Source organism: Suillus bovinus (assembly GCF_016758785.1).
Source record: "Suillus bovinus strain UH-Sbo-P2 chromosome Unknown EDB93scaffold_4, whole genome shotgun sequence".
Classification (NCBI taxonomy): Eukaryota; Fungi; Basidiomycota; class Agaricomycetes; order Boletales; family Suillaceae; genus Suillus; species Suillus bovinus.
The window spans coordinates 395,230-416,056 of NW_024542060.1; the positions used below are offsets into that span (position 1 = coordinate 395,230).

General features: G+C 47.7%; 6 protein-coding genes across 6 annotated transcripts; 2 read left to right on the top strand and 4 right to left on the bottom strand.

Moving 5' to 3' along the window:
* Window positions 1–5,823: 5,823 nt before the first annotated feature.
* EDB93DRAFT_1100283 (uncharacterized protein) lies at window positions 5,824–8,174 on the bottom strand (the record flags this gene model as incomplete). Its single annotated transcript, XM_041446983.1, has 5 exons — window positions 5,824–6,126; window positions 6,298–7,177; window positions 7,222–7,408; window positions 7,453–7,795; window positions 8,085–8,174. 5 exons carry the CDS (start codon window positions 8,172–8,174, stop codon window positions 5,824–5,826), a joined length of 1,803 nt encoding a protein of 600 aa, XP_041312363.1.
* A 951-nt stretch (window positions 8,175–9,125) lies between these two features.
* On the top strand, window positions 9,126–10,231 carry EDB93DRAFT_1100284 (uncharacterized protein; the record flags this gene model as incomplete). The annotated part of the gene is made up of 4 exons (XM_041446984.1): window positions 9,126–9,242; window positions 9,390–9,497; window positions 9,699–9,744; window positions 9,774–10,231. The coding sequence occupies 4 exons, from the start codon at window positions 9,126–9,128 to the stop codon at window positions 10,229–10,231; spliced, it is 729 nt and encodes a 242-aa protein (XP_041312364.1).
* A 186-nt stretch (window positions 10,232–10,417) lies between these two features.
* EDB93DRAFT_556959 (uncharacterized protein) lies at window positions 10,418–11,060 on the bottom strand. The gene has a single exon (XM_041456713.1). The coding sequence runs from the start codon at window positions 10,798–10,800 to the stop codon at window positions 10,471–10,473; it is 330 nt and encodes a 109-aa protein (XP_041312365.1). The 5' UTR covers window positions 10,801–11,060; the 3' UTR covers window positions 10,418–10,470.
* A 496-nt stretch (window positions 11,061–11,556) lies between these two features.
* Window positions 11,557–13,088, bottom strand: EDB93DRAFT_1119406 (uncharacterized protein). Its single transcript, XM_041448451.1, has 9 exons — window positions 12,955–13,088; window positions 12,805–12,881; window positions 12,604–12,668; window positions 12,515–12,544; window positions 12,418–12,458; window positions 12,326–12,361; window positions 12,248–12,274; window positions 12,056–12,191; window positions 11,557–11,956 (listed from the first exon to the last, which is right to left on the bottom strand). Exons 1-9 carry the CDS (start codon window positions 12,973–12,975, stop codon window positions 11,778–11,780), a joined length of 612 nt encoding a protein of 203 aa, XP_041312366.1. The 5' UTR covers window positions 12,976–13,088; the 3' UTR covers window positions 11,557–11,777.
* A 594-nt stretch (window positions 13,089–13,682) lies between these two features.
* EDB93DRAFT_556976 (quinon protein alcohol dehydrogenase-like superfamily) lies at window positions 13,683–15,897 on the bottom strand. Its single transcript, XM_041456714.1, has 5 exons — window positions 15,498–15,897; window positions 14,949–15,448; window positions 14,333–14,896; window positions 14,084–14,255; window positions 13,683–13,982 (listed from the first exon to the last, which is right to left on the bottom strand). Exons 1-5 carry the CDS (start codon window positions 15,799–15,801, stop codon window positions 13,864–13,866), a joined length of 1,659 nt encoding a protein of 552 aa, XP_041312367.1. The 5' UTR covers window positions 15,802–15,897; the 3' UTR covers window positions 13,683–13,863.
* Window positions 15,898–17,250: 1,353 nt separating this feature from the next.
* EDB93DRAFT_1049874 (uncharacterized protein) lies at window positions 17,251–17,898 on the top strand (the record flags this gene model as incomplete). Its single annotated transcript, XM_041444667.1, has 1 exon — window positions 17,251–17,898. A coding segment is annotated over one exon (648 nt), but the record flags the coding sequence as incomplete, so codon positions are not given.
* Window positions 17,899–20,827: the final 2,929 nt, after the last annotated feature.

The window sequence follows — 20,827 nt, forward strand, 5'->3', positions numbered from 1 at the left end:
GATGAGCAACATAAATAGTATCTAAATAAATAAAAAATTGAAGGAAAATGGTCCAGAACTGAGGGACTTACCTTGCTCATCATGGGTGACAGTGAGCACACGCTATTGGCGATGAGCGCACATTGTGGGAGCTGCCGAAAGGCGTGAGAGTGTTAGGAATCATGTTGCTGACATAGCTGATAGTTGCTCTCGGCAGCCACCGGTAATAGCAGGTAATAGCCCTGTTATGTTAGCAAGCATTTAGGGAATAAATGATTTATTCATAGTGTTACTGGCAGTGAGTGGGATAGCAGAGATCGTATGCTAACTAGGTTGCCAAACCCACCCCATTATGGCAATCTAATAAGGTCCGAATTATGTGAGGTTAAGGTGCCTGAAGTCTCCCCACTAAGCTACTCTGAGCCTTTAGCGGATGTAGAGACAATACGAAGAATCAGAGATAAGGCTCAAATGTATTCGCTACAATCAAAAGTACGTTAGTATCAGCAGCAAGAAACAAACACTCAGAATATATTTTCTAAAATCTATAACATGTTAGTGGCACGACAATAAATGAGCACTCAGACTGTTAGCTTTCAATGGGTAGAGAGAGTGAAACAGATAGAGTGAAACAGATCCCGAGCTAAAGAAATAGATAGAGTGAAACAGAGATAAGGAAATAGATCCCAGACTAAAGAAATAGATCCCGAACTTAAAAGAAATAGGTCCCAATCCTAGAGAAACAGAGATAAAAGAAATAGATCCCAATCTTAGAAAAACAGAGATAGAGAGATAGAAACAGAGACACGTGCACACAAACACAAACACTCAGAAAAATAAGAGATTTCTCAAAACAAATAAGCCAGGCCTTGCAGGTTGTTGAGCACAGTGAGCTCAATGGCTCCTACTGTCTCATCAATGTACCTGACAATGTCGAACAACTCTTCGTGGTTGTTGCTGATACTGATCACACACAAACCTCACTTGCAATTTTATTAAGGATGACTCTGGGAGTCAGATTGATTTCATTTCAGGCCAAAAACAGAGGTCCTTATATAGACAAATCTATGTGGCTATGCTAATTTACTCCTGCGTACCTAGGTATATTCAATTTTCGTTTTCTCATGTATCTAGATATACTGCATTATTTGTCATAGATCATAATACCCATGTGAATTGTACGTAGGTGAACATGATTTGTCATAGATCAGCTGACTGTGGTAAGAGAACATGGTTTACATAATATGTTGAAACTTGTTTGTATTTGGTGTTATTTAGAGACATAGCATATGTCATAAAGTAAAACCGGGTAACACGTGTATTTAAAGTTTCCTGGAAGTTCCCGCAAACAAACATACGCGGAAAATATTTTTCATGGAAGCTTCAGATGTGTGAGAATCTAGCTGAGTCATCTTCAAGCCAAATAACACAAAATTCATTCCATGCAAAATTCCCGAAAAATATTCACTAACACCGCACGGTCATGCACCGGACCAGTTTGGTGCAGGTCACTGCACCGCAAGTCTAGAGCTATGCCTTGAAGTGGTGGCCCATGCCTCGTCCCCAACCAGGACAGGCATGCTTATCAGGTCAGACACGTCGGTGGGTGGTGTGTCATCATCATGTGCCACATATTCACTCACTGCCTGGATAGTGCCTGGTGCATCAAAATCATACATCCAGGACAATGTGTCAGGCAGTACATTATGTGCCCCTGGTACATATTCCACGGTGAAGTCGAACTCCCTGATCTTTTCCATCCAGTGTGCCTGACGTCCAGACAGGTTCTTTTGATTCAAGATATGGATGAGGCTCTTGTGGTCTGTCAGCCACTTGAAAGGGCACCCCTGTAAAATATCCCTATGCCAGATCATGGTCTCGACCCCTGCTAACAATTCCTGCTCATGGATAGGATAATTCCACTGCGCGGCACTGAGTTTGGCAGAATAGAAGGCTGCTATCTTTGCCTTTCGCCACTCGCTGCCCTGCGCTATGACCCCGCCAATGCCTGTTGGGCAGGCGTCTGTCATCATCCAGACCTGCTCCTGTCCTGGACCATAGGTAAGTGGAACCCTACTGTGCATTGAGCACGCCTCAACGTATTGTTTAACTTCCTCGAAGGCTCGCTGCTCTGTGTCATCCCAGTGGAAGGGCACCGTGTCCCCACACACCACCGATAGGACACCCAGAGGGATCCTGACCTTGTGGATATTGTCTGCAAGATACCCCACAGCGCCTATGAAGCCCCAGGAGAGGTCTCTGTTGGTAGGTGGCTTCCATTTCAGCACATGGTCGACTTTATCAGGGTCCATGCAGATTCCGCTGTTATTTACCACGCACCCCAATATTCTCATTTCTGGCTGCAAGAACTTAAGCTTCTTTTTGCTTAAGAACAGCTGCTCGCATTCCAAAATCCTCACGATCTTTTGTACGTGATCAGTGTGCTCTTCTAAGGTGTCTGAGTAGATGATGATATTGTCCAGGTAGACATCCATAGATATGCCAATGTATTCCCCAAAGAGGTAGTTCATCACTGCCTGGTAAGTCGCGAGAGCATTGCAATCCCCTTGCTGCAAGACATGACTAACCATGTTTCCATCTGGGGTAGTCATGACCATGCGCGGCACGTGTTCCGGGATCACCCTGATTTGTTCATAGGTGTCCTGCCCATCCATCAGGGACCAATATGGCTTTTTCGTCACCCGGCACAATATGCCATCCATGTCCAGCAAAGGAGAGGTCAGCTTACGCGTATTTTTATTTCACTCATGAAGGTCAATCACCATCTGCAACTGGTCCATCCCAGGTTTGCATATGAAGAGCATGGGAACAGTATTCCTGGCACTCATCATCTCCCATCGACCAGAGGCCAGGTAAGCTCTGCACTTTTCCGCCCATTGTGGTCTCATCAGTTCAGGACAGTGCGATGGGCGCCAGGGATAGATCTTCCCTTCGTCAATGAGCAGGATGGTATGATTTATGGCCTGCAGTGGAGGTAAGCTAGTGTCCGCGGCCTTTGCACACAGCAGTTTTGCTAACTCGATCAAATACCTCCTAGTCTGCTCCATCTTGTCCTCCAGCACCTCCATGGCCCTGGATTCAAGTGTGGTGACCCCGCTACCCTTCAGCAGGAGGGGCTCAATACTACCAAGTGTGACCTGAGGTGCATTAAGTCCAATGGTAACACTATGCTGATATAAGAATGGGGTCCCCAATATCAGGTCATAATTCTGTAGATTGATCACGTCAAAGTATCGATGATAGTTGGTCCCTTGGTACTGAAATCGGACCTCTGTGCCATAATTAACCTTGGATCTCGAGCCTTGCACTGCCAATTGTATGGTCAGCAGTTTTGCCAATACAGTGAGTTTACACTTGAGTTGCTCAGCTGTGGTTAACAATATGAAGTCTGCCAGTGATCCTGTGTCCAGCAGTGCTTGGGCAGGCCGCCCGTTTATGTGGACCACCACCACCACCGGCTTAGGGATCACACACTGAAAGTCCTTTGTGACTGAGGCATTGCACTGTAGGGCAGGGTAAGTGTCTCGAGGTACTTGTACCCCGCACACCAGGATCTCTGATGGATCATCCCAGGTCTCATTCTGCTTGTCTATGCCAAGTGCATCGTCCAGTTCAGTATGTGCACTCGGCCAAACCTTTGCTGGCTCGGTGAAAAGGGCAGAAAGCCCATCATACAGACCACCGCCTCGTTCCAACAGGTCATGGTGCAACTGCAGCGAAGCCCTTCGCAATTGACACCGATACCATCGTATAGGATGCCAGTCCCAAGTCCTCACTGTTGATCAGGACACCCAAACCACAATCGCAAGTGCCTGGTCTCTGACCTCATACTCCTGATCACTGATCTGTTTGCAGGAGAATTGTGTAGTGGTCAGTGGGCCCCAACTCTCTTCGGGTGGGCTCATGTACTCCTCCAGCCACCATTCAAGGCACTCCTCAATGGGCCATCCCATGGGAGGCCTTTTATCGGTACGTCTTTGCTCTTTCTGTGCCAGTTGGCCTACAGAGTTCTTAGTCCATTGTTCCCTTCCTAGGTGGATCCAGTACACCCGGTCCACCCTATATTCAAGTCTTTCCAGGTTGGACAAGGATATTGTCATTGCACCTACCCGCGGGCTTGGGCGATGGTAATCTCTTACATAGTATCATTCAAACTCTACCTAGTAGACATGGAAATGATCTGGGTCATCCCAGGTTGTCTCAGAATGGTTACACCCATCCCCTGGGTATTTTATGCCTTGCAGTAAGTCTTCTACTCGACAACCAATCGGGTCTCTGGACCTTTGACTAGGAATGGAGGCACTTTTGTCAAAGCCATTGCAGCCCTCAAGATACTCATTGTCAGGACCGCTTAACGGCCTGTAAAGCTGTTAAGATCGTGCTCAAAGGTTCAATCTGAAGGGCTTGGCTTCAGCTCGTGCGCTGCGCCCCTTACCTGAGTACGTGCCCCTAACTTCCGAAGGCTAATGGACGATGTCCGAAGGGCGTCGGGCGATGTCCGGAAGTATTGGACAATGTCCAGATTCCGATTGTCCGATGTGTGGGAATTCCAGCGGACATTCGGGAACAGGTGATAAGACTAATCCAGATGATGTCCGAACTAGAAAGGAAACAGCGGAGGACTACCAAAGGTAGAGGCAGAGGTGATAAGTCTATCGGGATCGACCCTAAGACTAGTGGAGGTCAACGAGAGAATAACTCGAGTCAAACGGAGGGGAGAATGAGCAGAGTCTAAGATAATATTCGAACTAAAGATGTACATAGATTCTACAGGGTTTATATACTATGGGGGACTTAACAGAGGACAAGCCAGCACAGTCCGAAGCTATGCGAGGCTGTGGACGGAGGTTATAGAAAAGTCAAACGCTAGTCTATCGAAAATAGTAAATGAACCCAGAGATGAGAACAGAGGAAAATAAAGGCGGAAGTGAAATGAGGTACATAAAATAATATAGTCTAACTGGAATAGGAACGTACAAAGGGATTAGGCACGGAAGTTAGACGTGGGTCAGATCTGGACATAGATAGAAGTCGGTTGGATCCGGAAATCCAGAAATGATGTGTGTGATACATCCGGGTCCGGAATGTGGGATATGACAAAAGCCCATCTTCCATGTAAAGCCCTACTGACCCTACAAACAGATCATCTGGCGGTTCTGATACCTCCGTCAATCGATGCATTTGTTCCTCGTCGCTGGGACCAATGTGTATCCCGAAGCTGGGTATCTCTGGTGGTTTGCCTGGAGAGTCCAGTTTAAGGTGCGTGCTCTTTGAACACCATTGTGAGACATGTCCAATTTCCCCACAGATAAAACACCGGCCTTCAGTTCTATGGTGCTCCCTTTCCTCCGGACTAATGCCATGGTTTGTCTGGGTTCTGCCCATGTTCTTTGGTCCGCCCAGGCCCTTTGGTTCCTTTGCCTTATCATGTTGATTGGGATGGCGGTCCTGTCTTTTTCAAGGGAAGGATTTATCCCTCCGTCCCTTGGACGCATGCCCCACTGTCATGGCACTAGAAACCTCAACTATGGTTGATCTGTCCTTTTGGTTGGACCGCTTTCCCCTTCCCAAAGGGACTGAATGAGTGATTTCAATGATCTCAGCTGCTACCTGGGCCTCCTTAAAGGTAGATACTTCTGGATTCAATTCTTTCTTCCAGAGTTCGCATTAAATCTCGGTCAACAGACCTGTCCATAACTGGGACACCCTGTCTCAATCTTCAACATCACCGATCATATTCCACAATTCATTGAGTTCGTACACATAGTCCCATACTGACTTGTCATTCTAAAAGCACCTTTTCAGCTTCTCTCGCTGCTTCATTCAAAAGTTGATAGGGAAGCAGTAGTTGAACATTTTGGTGAAAAACTCCTTGAGTCTCCACCGGTAGGGGTCTCCTGATACCTCTTGTATATAGAACTCATGGGCCTTTCCTTTCAGGAAGTGTAATAACACGAACACCCTCTTTTTGGGCTTAACCCGTCCGTCTTTAACATAGGCCATTCCTTCGGTTATGAACTGATGGAAGGCCTGTGAATCTACCACTCCATCATATGTGGTAGGTGCTATTGGTTTCAGGGTGGTTTGTTTACCCTTCGAACACTTTTTGGAGGTTTTAGTGCGACCCTTTCAAGGAGCCCAGTCCTCACTCATACTAGACGCCTCAGACGAACTGGACGAGTCCGATGAGCTAGTGTCCGAGCTGGATGGTGAGTCATAACCCCTGTCCCATCCCCAATTTTTGTTTAATCGCCCTAGTGTTCGTCCAATATATGAGTCTGGGGCAACCCGACGCACGGGTTCCATTGCCTTAGGTGTGTGATGCCATTCTTTTTTGCTAGTCTCCGGGTTTACAACCTTACTAACCAGTCTGTTCACAGGGTCATCCACCATCTCTGGCGGGTCCTGGATCCTGGTCCACTTAGTAGACGACTGGGGGCGCGCAAGCACTTCTTTCGACTTTTCTTTGTATTCTTTGTGGAGACGGGTTTCGGCTCTCTGAACGGCCGCCTCCACAGCCCGCCACTCTCTGGCAGCTAGCTCGAAGATGTCCTGCAACATTGAGGAGTTTTGAACCCCATCTCCCAGCCAGCTCTCTTTGTTTTCTTCTGAGGATGCATAGTGATCCAATCTCTCAGCAACTTCCTTAGCCTTATGGTAGGATTCTAGAGCTGCCCGTTGCTCTTCAAGGTTTATGTCCTCGTCATCTGTCAGTGCCCCCCAATTGGCAGGATCCACGCCCTTCCCCTTCGAGGTTCCTTCACCTCTCGGGTCTGATCCCACCATGGGGTGGGAAAGCTCTCGCCTGCTGACATTCATTTCTTGCCTCTCTATTGAGAGGTGTTCTTTCTCAGTGAGCTTGCTATTGGCTTTATTTACCATTTCAATCTGTTCACTGGTGAGCCCTTCAGGTGTCTTGGCCTGCTGCTCATAAATATTACCACCACAGAGGCACTTTCGGCCCACTGTGATCCAAGGACGGTCGTCACCATCATCACTCTCACTAGTGATCCCACTGTTTTCATTTGCAGTGTGGAAAGTAATATTTTCAGCCATCTTTTCGAGGACCGTATCCCCTTGATCCCATACATTAATGTTTGTAGCTGTATTCAATGCTAAGGTACTCTCCTGTTCGACCTTAGGGTCTTTAACAGGGCTACTCGCATGGACCACATCGCTATATGAGTGGATGGGTTTCAGTGCAGGGGAATCATTGTTTACCGGAGCCCTCCGAGAACTCGCCAGTTAGGGATCTGCATGGGTGAACCCATGGGTGTCGGCAGGTCAACCCCCACCCCCACCCCGAGAAAAACCCACACCTGCAGCAAGGGTACGGGTTGCACAGTGATGCGGGGAGTTGGGTCAAAGAATGCATAAACAGGTGATACCCATTCTTTCATGAGCCTTGCTGTTGCTAATTAGTGGTGCTATGTTTGTATAGCAGGAACATACTTCGCTCGTCCTCAGCACTTTCTGGACCTGAAGCCTTGCTACCAGCCTCGTCTCCACTTTTCTCGCTCATGTCATCAATGACAATGGCATTGTTATACAATGCTTCTTCCTCTTCCTCGGTGCGAACAATGACACAGCGAATCTTACGAGGCTCTGCTGCCGTTCTCACATCAGATGGAGGTGGAGAGGCCTCAGCTACCGGTCTATCTTTGGATATATCTGCGGGAGGATTTTGTTTTGCCTTCTTCGACTTGTTGGAGACCGCACTTGTGCCATTTGCATCAATCATGCACTTCTTTGACGGTCCGGAAGCTTCAAGTCTCTCTTCAAGTGCTGCTTTAGCCTTGTCTGTGAGTTTTGTGACTCATTTTGCAGCTGCAGTAAATATGTTTGGTTGCATAGCTGGATGTGAGGTAGCAGTCTAGGACAGGTATGCTTAGGATGACAGGACCAAAAGATTTTTTCAACAGTTGTGGCTTCTTTAAAGTTTGGTTTGGTTTGACATAGGTACTATATCTTGATTAGGTAGCAATATATTGTGTTTCGATGGTCTAACCCGTGTGCGGGTACAGGTATAGGTACGGGTGCCGTAAAAGGCAACCCCCACCCATACCCCAGGTGTGTACCCCTACCTGTGACCCGTACGGGTTACCCATACCCACACAGTTGCCTATCGCCAGTGAGGTCAGGGGGGATTCTTCAACAGGTTTTGGCAGGGCCATCAGGCCCGCCACTTTCCCTTGGGTGTGGGTGCTAGATAGTAGGTCAACAACTAACTGTCCAAATACATCTCTCACTGGTCTGTTTTTTTTCACTTGCAGGGGTAGAAACCGAACTAGCTCTAGTGTGCATGCGCGAGTGAAGCAGATATGTCATCGTGGATGTGGTGGGTTTTTTCATTGTCACAGTTCGAAGACGTGGTGGGCCAAACCAGTCAACGGTAGTGACAAAAGAAGCGAGGGGTTTTTTTAGAAATGAGTCAAGATAGGATTGTTGAAGGTTAAAAAATATGTGACAGCAGGTAGAAGTCCTTTCGAACTTTAGATGACGGCACAACAATGACTGAAGAGTTCCTTTGCAATTCTAACCAGATACAAGCCTAGTTGTGATTGAAAGGAATCTGGGGACTTCGTACAAACACGCAATATTATATACTAGGTAGTGTACAGAGTCCGTGATAAAATAGAATAACAAATAACAAGAAAATAAACATATGCTTGAACATACGGGTCCTCGGCTACTGACGTTAGCCGAGTCTGGAGCGTTCTAGTCCTTCGATCGTACCCGTGTGCGGCTGAACCTTTCCATAACCGCCACATTACTTCTAACCTGAGGTTTGGATTGCATCCGTTTACGTGTTATTGCAACTCCCAGACGCTCGAATTCCGTCCACGTCGAGTTTGAGTCTGGAAAAGGTCTTACGTTTGTACTACGTCGGGTTATGCACCTAAACACCCTCTGGTTACGTTAGGGTTAAAATCTCGTTTCCGCAGTGAGTGTGGCAAGAGGGCGTGAAACTTCAAACCTTGTTTCGATTACTAATTTACGTGGCAACAGCACGCAGTGAGGAACGTGACGCGTAAATTGACTGGACTGGACGCGTTTGTACTGATACTGCAAGTTTTGAAATATCGCGTTGTTCTACACCTGTAATCAAGTTTCTCCGGTATACAATGATCCACAACTGCATTGACTGGGACGCCATACCACTACGTTTCTTAACGATATCATATGGAGATAAAAGGGTGGTGACGCAGAAGGGTCCAACATCCAAAGTTCGTGAGTTCAAAGTGCGTGTCATGTTGATCTCTCTCGTGAGTTTTAAATTATGTTTTTGATGCCAGTCTCTTCAATCTTTTGCGCACCGTAAATTTTGTCTCCAAGTCCATTCACTCTCATCCCTGCGCTTCCGAAGTTCGAACGACCTGCAACCTTAGCTTCGCGCCTTGCGAGGACTAGCCTTCGAGGTAGATAAAGAGGCGTGGGAAGAAGAGGGCTTAGTGTACCTTGTCTGCTGTCTGGACTCTGGAGGCACTACACACACTGTAGGCAAAATCGGAAAAGGACCATCCTCATCGTTGCGACCAGCATTACCTCCACAATCTCGCGACGCTGCTTGGATTGACTCGTGTCGTTGTCACTCGCCGCAATGGCTCCATCATGAATAGAATGTACGCGGGCCATGAAGCAGTGACGGGCAACAAACATCCAATCAGATATCGATCATAAACTGCTCGTCGAACTAGAGAGACACAAAAGAGTCAAAAATCGAAGAACTTGGGCAAAACGCAGGTAGACTCGACGGACGACCGTCATATCAGGGAGCTCCGACACTACCAGCGAGAGCAATGACGAGGACGAGGATGATGACGATGACGATGACGATGACGATGACGATGACGATGACGATGACGATGACGATGACGATGACGAGGACGAGGACGAGGACGAGGACGAGGACGAGGACGATGACGAGGACGAGGACGAGGACGAGGACGAGGACGAGGACGAGGACGAGGACGAGGACGAGGACGATGACGAGGACGAGGACGAGGACGATGACGAGGATGAGGACGAGGACGATGACGAGGACGAGGATGAGGACGAGGACGATGACGAGGACGAGGACGAGGACGAGGACGAGGACGAGGACGAGGACGAGGACGAGGACGAGGACGAGGACGAGGATGAGGACGAGGACGATGACGAGGACGAGGACGAGGACGATGACAAAGCAAAAAACGACGAAGCTGCGGCCATGACATGTCAAACACGATGACAAGCGTAGAGCTGAACGGTTTACTTCTCAATTATATCACAAATGTGATAATGTTCAGAGAGGTCGTCGACGACGAGCTGACAAATCAAAAACAATGTATACTTAATCCAGGTCAGCTACATACTTGGATCAAAGCGTAGGTTTATATTGCAGGGTTTTCCTGATTAGTCATTCATGCTCTCTTGCGCACGACATGCCAAGTGAGCAACATTAACACTCGGGTTCGAAAGGCAGCAGACTCACCCTTTCCCACACTGGAAGTTTGTCCTATCAGCAGTCAACTTGCAGCAGCCGAAGCAGGAACATGGCGTGACTGAATCAATCCTATTATGATGTCCGCAGTAATAACCGTAAGCGTATCCGTTGTTATAACCCTTGAGGCCATTTGAACACCCAACTTGATCTGTGGATAACCGTAAGCACGCGGTCTGCACGCAAGCTGCAAAGTGCCCACCAGCATTTTTGCAGGGTAGATTGTAAGGTGATGTTACCAGGTCCTCAGATGCGATAGCGACACCAGCCATCGCTGCGGCAGATATGAAAATAGTGGTGAGCGAAGTGAATTTCATAGTCGAATTTTGATGGCGTTTTCTGGGTCTGTAGGTTGGCCTTTATACGCGATTAGTGTCAGGTAACAAACGCTTGTATCTCCGGATGCTCTAGTATGAAGCAAATGCCAGCTCACGCCCTATTGCATAATTTTCTTCTAGTCCATTCTCTTGGTGCGGGCATAGGGTAGGGCTCTGTGAATTGAGGGATCTTCAGAATGTGGTACCGCGGCAGGCGTATACGCTATGTACAAATCTATTGCTGAGTATTTTGTTGCTGATCGATTCTCCGAATTCAATCATCTCAATTCATAGTGGGATTTTGTCAATCCAAGATTTCGATCTCTGTTTTTTCCCCCGCACCCACCTTCGGAACAGTAAAAAATAGTGGGCACTGCCTGGTTTCGCATGACTCAGGGATAATATCTTCCGGTAGGCTAAACAATTCCGATTGCGATTGTCATGTACTATCATGATGTAGGATGATCCATGCCGCGGGTTAGTATATGATCAATCCGGAATATCCACTACATCCACCACCATGGATGATTTGACAATTCGATTGCTGAAGAATGAAGCAGGGTTGCTAGAAGACAGTAAAAAAGCTGTGCTGGCTATTGCGGCTGCAGCTGTCCATGTTGGCATTGACTTCGCACGCTATCGAAAATCGCCAGCCACAAAGGCTACAAGACACCTTTGCCGTTCGTAGCTAGGAGCCTTCCTAACCCACAGAAAGATACCCCATGGGCCATGACATGTCTTATTTGCCACCCAAAATAATAATAATAATAATCATGAGCATTCATTACAGCAATGGGGTTCGATACAGCGTCGTATAGTCTCCCATAAGACATGTGGTACATCTCGACTTGAACGTCTCATCTGACTACTGCCCACTACAAGCAGACGGGTATCTCGCATACATAACTTCGTTGTTGTTATCGACAAACTAAAAGTACACATTCCCCTTCTCGCCTGATTCCATCCCAAGAACCACTTCAAGGCAACGACATGACAGTCTGCATAAATTGATCATAACTAATTTGCACCCATCCATCATTATCCGTGTCCAGGTTCTGGAACGCCCCGGTCAACTGCTTGATAACCACACAAGCGCGAACGAAGCGATCGAATGTGATACCAGGAGTAGGTCCATAGGCGCTAGCGACGTTGGAAGCTTTGATGTCTTGGGATCAGCATAGGTTTAGCGGAGTGAATCGTGAGATGGAAACTCCACAGAGGCACCACTCGCACAGTTGAATGAGGGAAGACATACCGTATTTGACTTGAAGAAGCTCAATCAGGGGTGGGCTGAGGTTGTACCCGAATTGACTGAGGGCGTTGCGGAGTTCATTGCGGTCGATGGTCCCAGAGCGATCTCTGTCAAAATGGCGGAACACGTTCTGCCAGTCCTATTGGTTTTTTTTATTGGTAAGTCGTGTGGGCGAAGCCGGGGGCGTGTACGCACCTTGATGTATTTCCAGAGTCCACAGAACTAATCTCGTTCAGATCGATATGAAGATGAGATAAGATAAGAAACCGGTACTTCATTGAACCCAATCGTTCCGTTCCGATCGACGTCCTATCGCAATCGATGAACAATCGACCCAACGGCACGGTAACGAAGAAGAAACTCACAAACATGCTCATCAAGAGCTTCACAGTGTCCAAATCAAACGCTATACCACCATCAGCTCTTAATCCCAACCCCAAAAACTTGAAAGTGAAAACTCACGAGTCCAATCCCCATTGATCAACGCTCTCTCTGATCCAGAACAGATCACGATTAACCAAACGCACATATCACTCAAAAAAAAGACGCACCGAGCTCGACAGCAGAGATCGCGCCAGATCTGTCCGTATCAACGGCAGAGAACCATGACCATAGCCTTGCGTATCACATCCGAGTCAGTCAAGGACATACCGATGATGAAGGGGATGGAGATGAAGCGCTTGCAATCGATGATTATGCGGACACAGACTACTCTGATGATGATGACGATAACGAATATGAACGACACTCACTGAGGATCAGCGCCAGGCGGAGGACCTCCAGGTGCCATACCTCGACTAAATCCCCCAGGTCCTCCATATCCACCATACTACAATAAGATAAGAGAAAGCATCCATAGGATCAACGCTGGATTCAGAATCATAGATCGCAAAAGCACGCACACCTTGACTTTGATATGCCATGGCTTAGTAAGTTCTGCGTTGGGGAGTACGTGCGTCCAAAATTTTATTGGTGGCTCGCTTTGGTAGTGGTTGATAAGTAAGGAGAACAAGCGCAGTCTGGCTTGGCTTGGAGGTGGCACATACACAGCATCGAGGTCCCTTACATAATATAAGCGTTATCTGAGCGACTTGGCACATACAAGATGATCATCGACGAGTTTAAAACTACTTCAATCATTCATCGTCAAGTACAAAGCGAAAAAGAGGAAGCGATGATATGCCCATAGTATAGCTAAAACAAACGACACGAGAAAAGCAAACAGATAACCCTACAAGAAGCATTGATTTGAACGCTAGCGAGAAAAAGCGAGTGAGCATGCGTCATTCACAAAGACGATGCTGACTTACAAGACGAGACATGACGAAAGAGTGAGTTCACAGATCGAAAAGACAAAAAACGAAGTAGGACTCGAGCGAGGGATCGAAATCGGAAATGACATACAACATACGTACAAACGACATGGATGTGATGTTGTGGGCTTGGCATGTGCACTGAGCATGCAAATTGGATCAGCTGGGTGCATATATGCACTGAACGAGCCAATTAGACGTGTTGGTTTGGGTTATTGGAGTAGTTGATTTGGTGTGTTTTGGTTTGGGTGAGTGAGTGATAAAGTGGTGTGGCGTAGTGTAGTCATATGCCATGATGTGGTATGAATGTTAGCTTGCGGATATAGTGTATAGATGAAAGCGCGACGTCAGGAGTGCAGCGTTCACACGTCTAACGCCCTGTGCAGCGTCTACGCCAAATGCATCGTGCGACGTCCACCGAATTCCCTGGATGCGATGCGTAGCTTGGGAATCCGCCATGCGTATTTCGGGATCTCCCAATAGCCTCGAGCAGCGAGATCATCTGATAAGCCTCCCATAATCTAACCTCGTCTCCCGCTTCTCCCCACCCTCCTTCTTTGGAAACGCATTCCAGAATCTAAGCGTTTCATCCCCAGCACCCGTTACGATCGTCTCACCTAAGAACATGAATCAGCGTCTCATCCAAGCATCAATCCCAACCCGGCTATCGCATCCCCACGGACCGGACCTGAATGACACCAAAGAAAAGCCGACTCACCATCAGGACTCATAGCGAGATACAACACCCGATGCGTATGCCCCGTCAAAGACGCCACCATATTCAGCGTCGGGTATTTCCAGATACAAATTTGATTTTGGGCTGTGGTGCTGCTGAAACCATGGGTGCTGACGAGTTCGTGAGAAGTTAGGGACCAGATGAGGTTGCAGACCTATTGATAAAAGTTTAGTTTTTAAAGCAGACAGAATAAAAATAGACGAGAAAGAAGGGGGGAAGGAAAATACATACTTGACTCCCAGTATCAAGCTCACTGAGCATCGTCCCGTTAAACGTATTCCAAAAGCGGATATGTTTATCCTGCGTCCCTCCCCCAGTCGCAAGCACCCCACTCACGTGTGGATCCCAGGCGAGTGCTTTGACTGCTGCAGTGTGTTCGTGGAATTTCCAGAGCGGTGCGTCTCCGCTTCCGCTTCCTCCTGCGTCTTCCACACTTCCTGATCCTGACGTTGAACTTCCAGCAACAGAAGCACGTTTCGAACCTCGTAGATCCCATATACATACTTTGTTGTCGTTACCCCCACTTGCCAACGGCCCGCCATCCCTCGCCCATTTCAACCCACAGACCTCCTGTCTGTGTCCTGCACATCGCTTAAACGGGCGGTGAGTGGGCTCTCGGACGTCTCGATGGTGCACCATACGATCTCGCGATCCTGATGAAAGGATATGCGAATTCCAAGCTAGAGCACCGATGCGTTGAGAGTGAGCATTGTTATATGAGCGTCGTAGTTGAAGGGTATTAGCGTCATAGATGTGCATTCTACCAGAGAGAGTTCCGATAGCGAGCAGCGTGCCCTATCAAAGCATCGAATCAAGAATGATTAATTAAAAGGAGAGATAAACAGACCTTTTGAACCCATGAGACGGAGCTGACGGTATCGTTAGAACTTGCTAGATCGCATAGTTTCGAAACTGCTGCGTTATGTGCTGTCCATAGGTATACGCAGCTTCCTAGTCCAACGCCGAGTACATTCGTATTGCTCCAGTCTACGAGATTGAGGTAAAAATCATCTGCAAGGTCTGGTGCGTCGAGAACACGATAGGGCGTTTTACAGACACTACGGAGTTGTCTTCGGGGGGACTCGAGGAGTTGACGAGATTCTGCTCGGACGGGGCTCATGGAATAGGCTTCATCTGTTGGGGTGTCTAGTCTGCGGGTAGGTGTGCTGGGGTTTGCTGATGTTGCGGGTGAGGTGTAGTGGAATATGCGTTTACGAGTGGGAGTACTAGGTGGTAGGGTTGTTGCACTTGAGGAGGTCGTAGGTCGTTGGGGTGAGGTGGGTCGACGTGGGGAAGGGGGGGTTACTTCTGTGTGGAGAATGGATGTAAATATTGCGTTTGCTTGTTCTACGAATATGTCAGTTGGTCATTTCAAGTACCACTAAAAATGACCAACCCTTCAGTGCGTCTGATTCTGTTGGTATAATTCTAGATTTTGAAGGAGTTGAAGGACCACTTTCATCCATCAAGTGATAGCTCGTTCGCATATCCCCGGCATCGCGTGAAGGCACAAATCTGTCCCCGTACATGTCGCGGGTTGCAACAGGCGACTCTGGTGGTAGGTCCTTTGTTGTCGACGCTGTGGCGGTATAGAAAATTGGGTTAACCCGCTGTCGGTTTCTTCGTGGGGCGTCTTCTTCGTTGTCTTGATGTGTCGCGCGTAGTCGCTTGCCAAAGGGGGAGTTTTTTAGTGCGGACATTAAGCAATTGGGTTTATCGAGTCAACGTGATCGTCAACGAGCAGGGTCCACGGCGAGCATCCAACAACCCCCAATTGTAGTCAAAGCTCGAACACAAGGCACAATCAATTCAGGTAAAATTATTAGATAATCAATTCAACTAGCGGAGTTTAAACGTGACTCCTCGGGCGGCTATGCTTATAAACCACTCCCAGATGGCAGCTAATTCATGGTGTGATCTAGGCGCGCGCAGTACCACCGCCGGCAGAGTGACACTGGACGTCCGAAGTAAGTATGCAATGCCAAAATAGAGGCGACTTAGTCTGGGTTCGCATGAATACTACGACATCCAACTGTAGAGAATGACACCTGCGGCTTATCAAGCTTCAAGTTTGAACGGTTCGGCATGTCCGCTTGGAGCTGGTTCTGAAAGGTGAGTATCATTTTTAACTCGATTGCCAATTGGATGCTAACTTTTAATGCTCTCAGGGGAAACGAGCGATGCTTGAATACATCAGTGACATGGCATATCCGCCTATAAGTCCTCTCATGCGCGTGTCACATCGCATCCATGTCTGTCAGACTGTTAGCATTGATATCAAGACGCAGTTAGTGTTTGAAGGAGGTAAGATGAAGTTCTAGCGACTCGATCATATCCTGGGTGTTCATTTTCACGTTACAGCAATTTGGGATTCCCCATAGTTTTAGGATCCAGGTCACGGCTTCACATGCGACTCCACGCTTCGGATGACGTCGCGATTCAGGAGGCACGACACGCAGTACTTATTTACAATGCATCTAAGTAACCGCTATTAATATACTGGCCAGCGTCATTAGTGGCGTACCACGGTGATCATGAGATGATCAGCAGAGTGCGTGAGTCCGGTTTATAATTAACAACCTCACCTATAATTAAACTGCCAGAACGCAGTCATCATCTTCACTGTACACATTCCACTGATTGAACGGATGGAAGTTTGCGTGGTGGCATTTCGGTTGACTATGCATTCTCCTCCAGTGAAAAGGTAAGTGTCGCTTTTAACTTCAAGTATGCTAACGTCTGATCAACCTCGTGATCATCCAAAATTAAACTAAATCAAAAGTATGCGCGCTCTCGAACCTCTTTATATAAATCGTGTCGCATTGCCCATATGCCAGAATCAAGCGCAACAGCAAGTCTGGAAGGGCTGTAGAAAATGCCAACAGTTTGCAGTAAAATAAGACAAAACGCACAACGGAGCAAGGTGAAAGTCGGCGCGCTGGTCCCCAGTACCTAACAACCAGCAATTTCCAGAATCCACAAAGCCAGAGCACATTGGAAAGGAACGATGACTCTGCTATCCGGATTCAAGTACTCACGGATTGCACATGCGACTCGAATGCTGCGGATGACGTCACGATTCACGAATAACATAAAGGAATCAAACGACTTTCGTCTCTTACTCGCACGTCATGGAACCTCCTACTTTGATTTCATTCAGATATAGCGACCTTCCGGCTGACCTCGCCCTCATCATCTTCGAGTATGCGGCACAACCAACCTTTGCTCAATATGCCCCTTACACAAATGACACATACTCATCCGCCCTTTCACTATGCCAGGTCTCAAAAATTGTCAGGCGCACCGTGCTGCCTGAACTTCTGCACACTGTATCATTATCGGAAGCTCGCCACCTACTCGCTTTCGTACAGGCTCTGCGTATGCAGAAAAAATACATCGATCAACAAGATGATCTGGCTTTTGATTACGCACCTTGCGTGCATAGGGTGTCGATCGGAGAGTTTCGAGGGGCTGTGCGAGACCCAGCCGTTCCCTTCTTTCCCCCTTCTATGGCTAAGCTTGACTGGGAGTTCGATATCAGTCTACTAGCTCCAGTGGTTCTTGGCGTATCGTCCCTCGCAATCAACATCGACAGTATAGATCTACTTTTAAAGTGCCTCAAAAATGCGTGTAACTCCGATGTCGACTTAGATGTCGACCACAATAATTCCACGCTTCCCTGGAGCACGAGAAGTTTGACGTTATCTGGTTATGTCACTCATTCATGGTGGCCCTTCGTGGACTCTAATCATGGTCATGCTTTCCTTGCTTCCATCCAACACCTCACCCTACTCTTTGCTACGTCCTTCGAAAAATGCCTGCCCTTCCAGTGCAATTGTGTTAGCGAAATTCAATATAGAGGTTCTGCACCCGACAGGCTACTTTTATACGTCGCACGTGCTCCCTTCAAAGGATTGGAAACATTCTCGCTGGCCATTCCGCACATCAACGCCCCGGTCGCCCAATGTGGACTTGAGAACATATGGGTGAAGCTGGTCACGTTCCCTGCTTCGGTGCTGTCGGATTCTTGTACACCAGAGGAAATCGAGTCGTTTATGGGAGCAGAGTTTTTTCCACGCTTTCCATTCCCGCTGTTGCGTTATCTTGCTGAAGCTTTGAGGCCTCATTAGCACCGGCGTGTCAGACGGATTAATAGATATACTATGTACTCACAATAAATTTCTTACTACACATAGCTTGAACACTTCTATGACGATCATAGTACTTGCGCCTGTATATATGGTTTACTTTTTAGTTCAGTAATCAATAGTATAGGCGTCCCCGCGAGAGAAGTAACCTGAAGTTACATCATGCAAATGGTAGAAAATACGCTTCATATGGTGACTGGTCCACGTAATTCCAGTGAGTGTTGCGTTCAGACAGAGGTTACGATGACCCCGGTTGTCAACCATCCGACGGTCAGCTTGTCCTAGCGGGGACAGGAGGAAAATAAGTTGTCGTTTCTTCGATCGTTCTGGATGTAAACTGAGCAAAGATTTATCGCGTTTGGATTGTTGACTGAAAAATCTCATATTATGATCATAGTGATTTCAACGTACCAGAAACCAGGAAACCTCAAGCGTTGTCGGGGATCCAGACTACAGTTCGAGCTAGGTGTCCTTGAGTATAGGTAGTGGCGTACTAGTTTTTGTGTATAATATGACAGTCAGCTGGACTCAGACGTGGACAGGAAAGTTGCGCATACTAGCGGCTAATTACATAACTGGGAGTTGACTGGGAGTGAAAAAGATCTAGATTTTTATAATTAGAACCTCGCTCTTGCTAACCGATTATGGTGACGTTGATCGCTTTCAACCCCACACGTATGGAGTCAGTCTTTGCAATGGTGGGCGTACTAGATTCTACATCATATTACTGAATAGAACCCGTTTTCTTCCACCCCTCTTGCAACTGATCATATCGCTCACTTTTGATCCTTATTCAAACGCAAAATGCATCGACCTCTTTCAGTTAATCAAGGAAACGCGACGCAGCCTCGAAGCTTGAAGCTTGAAGAGCCGCACGCTACCACTTACAATACGAGTGGGACGCAGTTTTTTGGAAGCAAGTCGGGACATCCCCTTGCAGGCAAACTCATCACTTCTGCATCTTCATGCTCGTCTCCACCTAGGGTAGAGCACGGGTACGGGACGGGCAAACCCGCGGTTTATCGCTGACGGGTATGGCGGGTACGGGTACGGTGTGGATTATGGAGACCCGCGCGTACACCGTGCATACCCGTCGCGGTTTACGGTGTTGGACGGGTGTGGATCCCCAACTTATCCGAGGATGCGAGGGTCAAAATTTCATTACTCATGAAGAACCTCCCAAGTCGGATCTGTCACCCTGCTTCGACCGCAGGTTCATCGAGTAACAGTGTCGATTCAAAGTGATAGTCGATGACACAGAATACTATTCACCTTCCTCTCGAGCGCTGCTCAAAGAAGGCTGATGAGTCTTCCATCCGATCATACTCGTCAAAATCGTCTTCGATAGCATCGTCTCTGGGGTCTGTCAGCCAGGCAGTTGAGCAGAGTGTGGATATGCTTACCCGTCCTTTGAAGAGAGTGAAGCTGACTGTCTTGCTCTCGAAAAAGACATTTCCATCACTGCCATCATCCCCCGAACCATCAATAATCGATGTTGATGCCATTGACACAGCGACAAAGTCTGTCAACGAAGAAGACTTAGATGCCGCACTTCGTAAGCTACCGTGATACTACTATGTCAGTGTCTTACTCACGGGTCTGTGAAAAAACCGCGGTATACCGCGAACACCGTTCATACCCGCAGAATTGGCGGGTCGGTGTCCACCCGTACCGTGCGGGTACGGTGTTTGCGGGTACGGGTGCGGTGTGGCTTCAGCGACCCGCGGGTTCACCCGTGCTCAACCCTATCTCCACCGGCTCTCAGATCGACGAACCATCGCCTCCTTCCAATGCTCAGCCCTGTGGACACGCAAACTTTGAATGTCACCATTCACATGGACTAAGGCGACGAGCGCATCCTGAGTGGAGGTCAGGATAAGATGATATCAGATTGGACAGCGTTCAAGGATGGAAACCAGCAGTGATACGTTTCCGTCGATTTCATGTCCCTTTGTTGTCTCATTTCCCGTCTTTTTGCTGTCAAGGCTCAAATTTCTATTGCACAGGTATGTTTCCGTGCTTGACTCTGATAACACAAGTCGAGTGATCAACACAAAGCTCGTCGCCATCGAGCTTTCCTTGATCCTGGATTCTGCAAGCGGCACCATATGCGCAAACCGAAGCAAAGCTAAATTGGATTAGATGCTATGGGAGGAAGTGCTTCTCGACGCACAAAAGGTACGATACATAGGTCATCGAACTCGAGCCTTCGTCTCGTATTAGTTGAAGCATATGACACTTCATGGCGCAATACAACGTAAGTTCTCCGCAACACACGTATTCAGATGCTCAACTCTTTCCTCAGAATTGCGCGTGAAACAGAAGGTGTCATTCGAGAGGTCGTCAATGTTCAGCTTGGCTCCGCACCAGTTCATCTGCTTGACACAACTACCGGGCTTTTATGTGATCGATAAACGCAGATAAGTGCCTTCAAAACTGCCACATAGTACAAGCACCTTCGATCATTGATCAAGAAGCATGTAGATATCCCAATGGGGCGCATCGTAGACACGGTGGCAAACTTCTGTTATGTCATGCTATCCCATCAATGGAGTAAGAGCGAGCCGCTGCTGCACGA

What these genes read in the sequence shown, in the direction of transcription:
- EDB93DRAFT_556959 (XM_041456713.1), bottom strand. Translation starts at nt 10,800, where the DNA reads ATGAAATTCACTTCGCTCACCACTATTTTCATATCTGCCGCAGCGATG.
- EDB93DRAFT_1119406 (XM_041448451.1), bottom strand. Translation starts at nt 12,975, where the DNA reads ATGGCATATCAAAGTCAAGGT. An exon ending in TGGCATATCAAAGTCAAGGT is followed by an intron (nt 12,882 to 12,954) that starts GTGCGTGCTTTT and finishes ATCTTATTGTAG; the next exon opens with TATGGTGGATATGGAGGACC. An exon ending in GCTTCTTCAAGTCAAATACG is followed by an intron (nt 11,957 to 12,055) that starts GTATGTCTTCCC and finishes AAGACATCAAAG; the next exon opens with CTTCCAACGTCGCTAGCGCC.
- EDB93DRAFT_556976 (XM_041456714.1), bottom strand. Translation starts at nt 15,801, where the DNA reads ATGTCCGCACTAAAAAACTCCCCCTTTGGCAAGCGACTACGCGCGACA. An exon ending in CCGTCTCATGGGTTCAAAAG is followed by an intron (nt 14,897 to 14,948) that starts GTCTGTTTATCT and finishes ATGCTTTGATAG; the next exon opens with GGCACGCTGCTCGCTATCGG. An exon ending in AGCTTGATACTGGGAGTCAA is followed by an intron (nt 14,256 to 14,332) that starts GTATGTATTTTC and finishes TTTTATCAATAG; the next exon opens with GTCTGCAACCTCATCTGGTC.